Below are 6,004 nucleotides of genomic sequence, written 5' to 3' on the forward strand. Positions count from 1 at the left end.
TGTCTGCTTGCTATTGGTAGCGAAGAGCAGATAAAAAATCTTAAATTACAACGTGGCTTTCGCCCTTTACACGCCGACATGTTTAGCAGTATTGCCATAGACGCTACACGAGAGCCACTCTATCCAAGTCTTCTCATACCACCCGAAGATATTAATGCAGCAATTAAAGGAGCAAACACACCAAAAAGTATTCGGCGTACAGTAAATTTGATGGAAATGTTGCAAGAAGCTTTGGAACAAACGCAATCGTCACCGCAAACGTCTGCGGCGTCTTCAATGTTATCACTACCGACGCCAAATTCAATGTCGTCAGCGGCGACTACCCCGCAACAGCAACAAGTGCAGCCCAAAGTGTGTTTACAGGAACGCACTTTCCAATTTGAGTTGTATATTGATTGTGCGGCATCATTGCCGCTAAATCCTTCCGCTAAGGGTAAGGGTGGAAAGAATGCTGCTAAGCGTTCAGCATCCAAGCGTTTTCCAGCAGGCGAGCCACCAACCACATACGTTACATTCCAAGCAGATGAGTGTTCGGGCAGTAGCGGACCTTATAAGTCGCATGAGGGGAACGTTTATGCCACAGATGTTGTTGAGCGCAGTACGCATCCGCGTTTCACGCAACGCTTTTTGGTCACTGTGGGCGCTGAATATTTAGAAAATGTAAGATAACAGCTTTCTTGAGACCCGAAAAATTAAATTAACGATTGTTTTCTGTATCAAATTTTCAGCCTAAGCAAAATTTCATTCTGAAGCTATGGAAAAAGGCAAATGTACCGCCGACTGGCAATGGCAGTAGTGGCTCCGGTACGACTGCACGTTTGGTACCCAAGCCAATTGACGATGCCATCATAGGTTTTACTGCACTAGACTTGGGCGTTTTTTTGCGTGGCATGCATATTGGTGGCACTTTCAATGTGATCGATTTTAATGGACGCATAAATGGACAGTTGCAGTTGAGTGCCAAGCCAATGGAAGGGTGGTATGTTAAGTTTCTCGCACAACGTATATATAAACATCCACAGCCGCAAAAGGAAACACAATCTAGACCAGATCTACAGTTTATTAACCCTGCTTCTGTTTCTGCTCCTGCTAACAACGCACAATGCGCTGTAGGCGCTTCCATTGACAATGTCATTGAACAATTTGGAAACTCACTCGATCTCACACACTTAAATCTTAGTCAAGCAGTTAAGCATAAATTTAATGAGCTGGAGGGTATTTCCAAGCGCTTGCGCACACGTCTTAGCAGCGTGGCTGGTGAGCCATTGCCGGAGCAGTTCGATGCGGCCGGTTTGAATGATTGGCGACCGTTGTGTGATGTGATTGGAGAAGAGTTACCAATGGATATTGAATTAAATGAATTTGAGCGCGACATTAATTTACCACCGTTGGATGATGTGACTGAAATGGTAAATGCAAATGAAGTGAATGAATTCGAGCGTGATATTAATAAATCCGCTAATGCGGCAGGTGATGATGACCCCAAGGGCGTAGACGATAATGAACTCGAAGAGGCCGTTGATGATAATAAGGGTGATAAAAAAGAAAATTTGATCTCAAAGACGGCNTACGTTACATTCCAAGCAGATGAGTGTTCGGGCAGTAGCGGACCTTATAAGTCGCATGAGGGGAACGTTTATGCCACAGATGTTGTTGAGCGCAGTACGCATCCGCGTTTCACGCAACGCTTTTTGGTCACTGTGGGCGCTGAATATTTAGAAAATGTAAGATAACAGCTTTCTTGAGACCCGAAAAATTAAATTAACGATTGTTTTCTGTATCAAATTTTCAGCCTAAGCAAAATTTCATTCTGAAGCTATGGAAAAAGGCAAATGTACCGCCGACTGGCAATGGCAGTAGTGGCTCCGGTACGACTGCACGTTTGGTACCCAAGCCAATTGACGATGCCATCATAGGTTTTACTGCACTAGACTTGGGCGTTTTTTTGCGTGGCATGCATATTGGTGGCACTTTCAATGTGATCGATTTTAATGGACGCATAAATGGACAGTTGCAGTTGAGTGCCAAGCCAATGGAAGGGTGGTATGTTAAGTTTCTCGCACAACGTATATATAAACATCCACAGCCGCAAAAGGAAACACAATCTAGACCAGATCTACAGTTTATTAACCCTGCTTCTGTTTCTGCTCCTGCTAACAACGCACAATGCGCTGTAGGCGCTTCCATTGACAATGTCATTGAACAATTTGGAAACTCACTCGATCTCACACACTTAAATCTTAGTCAAGCAGTTAAGCATAAATTTAATGAGCTGGAGGGTATTTCCAAGCGCTTGCGCACNCCTAGACCAGATCTACAGTTTATTAACCCTGCTTCTGTTTCTGCTCCTGCTAAAAACGCACAATGCGCTGTTGGCGCTTCCATTGACAATGTCATTGAACAATTTGGAAACTCACTCGATCTCACACACTTAAATCTTAGTCAAGCCGTTAAGCATAAATTTAATGAGCTGGAGGGTATTTCCAAGCGCTTGCGCACACGTCTTAGCAGCGTGGCTGGTGAGCCATTGCCGGAGCAGTTCGATGCGGCCGGTTTGAATGATTGGCGACCGTTGTGTGATGTGATTGGAGAAGAGTTACCAATGGATATTGAATTAAATGAATTTGAGCGCGACATTAATTTACCACCGTTGGATGATGTGACTGAAATGGTAAATGCAAATGAAGTGAATGAATTCGAGCGTGATATTAATAAATCCGCTAATGCGGCAGGTGATGATGACCCCAAGGGCGTAGACGATAATGAACTCGAAGAGGCCGTTGATGATAATAAGGGTGATAAAAAAGAAAATTTGATCTCAAAGACGGCGCCCGGTGTAGCCGATCCCATTGTTGAATAGTGGCGACATAAACGCCGGAAAATAACTAAGTCAGCAGCAGCAACAGCAGCGATGAAAATAAGAAATACTATTACAATTAAACTTATGCAACACACATGCCAGTCTATAGCACTCTTAGCATCACAAATAACATTTTTAGCACCATTACTACTAACCCCACAACAACCACCGACCGTGAAGGCATCACCCCCAATCCAGCTCATCATTAAAACGCTCCTTGCATTTTCAATAAAGGCTCAATAGTACTTAAATAAATTTATGCATCGTAATAATAAGTAAAGCGCAACTTTTGCCAATTTTTATTAATAATATTACTAAATGTGTACGCGTATGATAATATATAGTGGCTATTGCAACTACTATATTTATGGAAGTTTTAAACGACCTGCGATTCTTAATAGCTAAGCAAAATTGTTATTACTTTCTCCCCTCCTTGTCTTTATAAATAATGTATTTCACCCAATTAGCATTAATTATTTACTTTATGAAATATACATACATAAAAATGTAGTTACCGTATATACATACATACATACATACATACATAGGTTTAAGTATTGAGTTATATATTAAATTTCGAGAGAAAAGAAACCACGTATTTATAAATGAAGTATTTAGTTGCACTAAATTATTTTTATTATTATTACTATTACTATATGTACAATGTAATCATTGAAAATTCCAAAAGAGTAGTTATGCAAGGCATTCGATTATCAATTAAAAATCGTGAAAGTGGAATAAAAAACGAAAATTCTTATCCAAGCCCAGAAACAGAATGTTTGTGTATAAACTAGAAATGAAAATCAAAATAAATTCAATAAAATGAAATGTTACTGGTTTTATGTGAAATCTAAAGCGTTTTATATAAACTACAAGCTGACCCGGCAACTTCGTTTCGCCCAATTACATTTTTGATTGCATTATTTTCGAACATTCACGATTTCAACCGAAATTTGTTCTTTTTTTACCGAAAAATAGCGTATCGTTACCTTAATATAGAAAGGCCCTATCTCACAACGACGCTGAAATACAAAAAGCCGTAACTAAGCAAACATCCGAAATGCCCGCTTCGATTGATTATGATGTATTTCATCGAATTATGTGTCCCAAACCATTTTAAGCAATAAAAAATTTTAGTCAGTTACGGCTTTTTTGCATTTCAGCGACTGTATGAGTTAGGGCCTTTCTATATTAAGGTAACGGTATGTTAATAAATTCAATTATAGATTGAATGGAAGACTCTTCGAATTCAATATGATGTTATATTTAAGAGGAGAACTAAAATCAAGTATTACACCCCTATTGCGAGTGTCGACTTGTAGTAGATAAACGAATATTTGTCGATTATCGATTATCCATGGTATTTTGAATGTCGCTTTCTCATTCAATAGGAGAGTGTGAATACTTTTAGCGCTCATCCTCATGCAAACAAGCTGTTGAAGGATGATTGCCTAAAAACTATTCACAGTCGCTTATCGAACGAAAAATCGAAATTCACAATACCGTAGAAAGTCGATAATCGAATAATAGTAGTTTATCTACTACTAGTTAATTTCATTTAAATCTAAAAATAATAATAAAATAATGATTGTATTCACTTTAAGGCTGCATGATACGCAAGATTTTTTGTTTTCTGCTCCAGAGCGTAAATGAAGAATGAGGATGGTTTCCCAACTCAGGAACACGCCACATATAGCTGGCCGTGTGAAAAGCATGCCATTCCAGATTTACGCCACACACATTGCGCGACTACGCAAATGTAAGTATCCAATTCGGTCCAGTTGTTTTTAAGTTTTAAGCACCCGAACAAACCACGATCCGTTTTTATATACATACGTATATAGATAAGTTCAGTGCCAACACATTTTTTAACATTGCTGGTTCAAAGTGTTTTTGAACAAATTTCAATAATTTAGTTCTTACTGTTTAGAAAGGTGACGGATAGCGCTATTGAACATATAACTTAATCAAAGATTTTTCAAATACTTTTCGTTTGATACCCATATTGTAATATTTAGTTTATCTTATTAATTTAATTGAAGTAAATTTGTGAAAAGGTGGCAACCCGCCTCAAAAATATTTTCAATAGTCAACTTTTGTGAGCCCCTCTAGTTTGATACCCATTTTGTATATTTAATTCCGCCTGAGAAACGTTGGCAGCTCTGAAAAAAAATGATAAAGTTGAATGGCCGATCAAAATTTTGCTGGATCCTTTAATGCACTACCGGAATTCAAGGAAATGCACTACCGGAAGTACAGGGTGATGAGCACGGGTTCTCACCCTCCACTTCCGGTTATGCATTTCGTCGCGAATAGATATTTCGACCCATATAATATCCCATTATTATTGTTTATGTTTTTGACATTTCCACTTATAGAAAAAATTTCCCTACATTAAGTTGAAAACGTCAGTTGGAGGCGATTTGATTATTTTTTGTCGTTTGCCCCGAAATCTGTTGCAATTTTCTTAATTTCTTTTTTTTATATGGCCCCAACTAGAAGGTGTCCAAATTAGGTGGGTCAACGTGTAATACCCCAATACGAAAGTACTAGAATAAAGTGAAAAATTTATAAATGTGTTTAATTGCGCATGTACATGGATTTTAAAGCAAACATTCGCATTTTGTATTTTTCCATTGTTTAAAATAAGAAAAAATGCAAAAACATGAAATAGATAACGAAGAAATGAAACACTGGGCAAGTGCATGAATTCCGTAAAAACCGAAAGAAAAATTGGAACAAAAGAAATAACCACAGCAAAAAAGGTGGTTTGTATCAAAGAAAAAGTAATTGCTATGAAGTGTAGTAGAGCAGAACAGTGAAAATTAAATATGTTATATACGGATTAGCGCATGTGAAACAAAATACTGCAAAACAACGTTCAACCATAAAGAAGTTGGGCGTTAAGAAATCCATATCGACCGACAGACGCCATTCATTGCAGCGCTTTTGGGTTCCGCAAAGTATCATTCGTTGGACGAGCAAGCTCTGCTGATTTGGAGAAAACCAACCATATATTTGCCTTTATACGAATCTATGGATGTATGTAACGCAGTAATCGTTTCCATTTCCAAAAATTAAGTAAGTTATTGGCGCAACCTCGAAGAGGTCAGTTAATCATCGCTGCAATATTTTTCGTCTATA

At 38.5% G+C, this 6,004-nt stretch overlaps 1 protein-coding gene across 1 annotated transcript; it reads left to right on the forward strand.

The window, feature by feature from the left end:
* Positions 1-7: 7 nt before the first annotated feature.
* On the forward strand, positions 8-3,682 carry LOC108379492 (uncharacterized). The gene is made up of 3 exons (XM_017635847.1): positions 8-660; positions 729-1,040; positions 2,303-3,682. Exons 1-3 carry the CDS (start codon positions 79-81, stop codon positions 2,858-2,860), a joined length of 1,452 nt encoding a protein of 483 aa, XP_017491336.1. The 5' UTR covers positions 8-78; the 3' UTR covers positions 2,861-3,682.
* Positions 3,683-6,004: the final 2,322 nt, after the last annotated feature.

Source organism: Rhagoletis zephyria, unplaced genomic scaffold, assembly GCF_001687245.7.
Source record: "Rhagoletis zephyria isolate East Lansing unplaced genomic scaffold, Rhagoletis_zephyria_1.1 Rzeph_scaffold_16536, whole genome shotgun sequence".
In the NCBI taxonomy this organism is placed as follows: Eukaryota; Metazoa; Arthropoda; class Insecta; order Diptera; family Tephritidae; genus Rhagoletis; species Rhagoletis zephyria.

Bases quoted from the DNA above. Each gene is read 5' to 3' on its own strand.
- LOC108379492 (XM_017635847.1), top strand. From the start codon at position 79: ATGTTTAGCAGTATTGCCATAGACGCTACACGAGAGCCACTCTATCCA. The intron at 661-728 runs GTAAGATAACAG...TCAAATTTTCAG, and splicing joins GCGCTGAATATTTAGAAAAT to CCTAAGCAAAATTTCATTCT.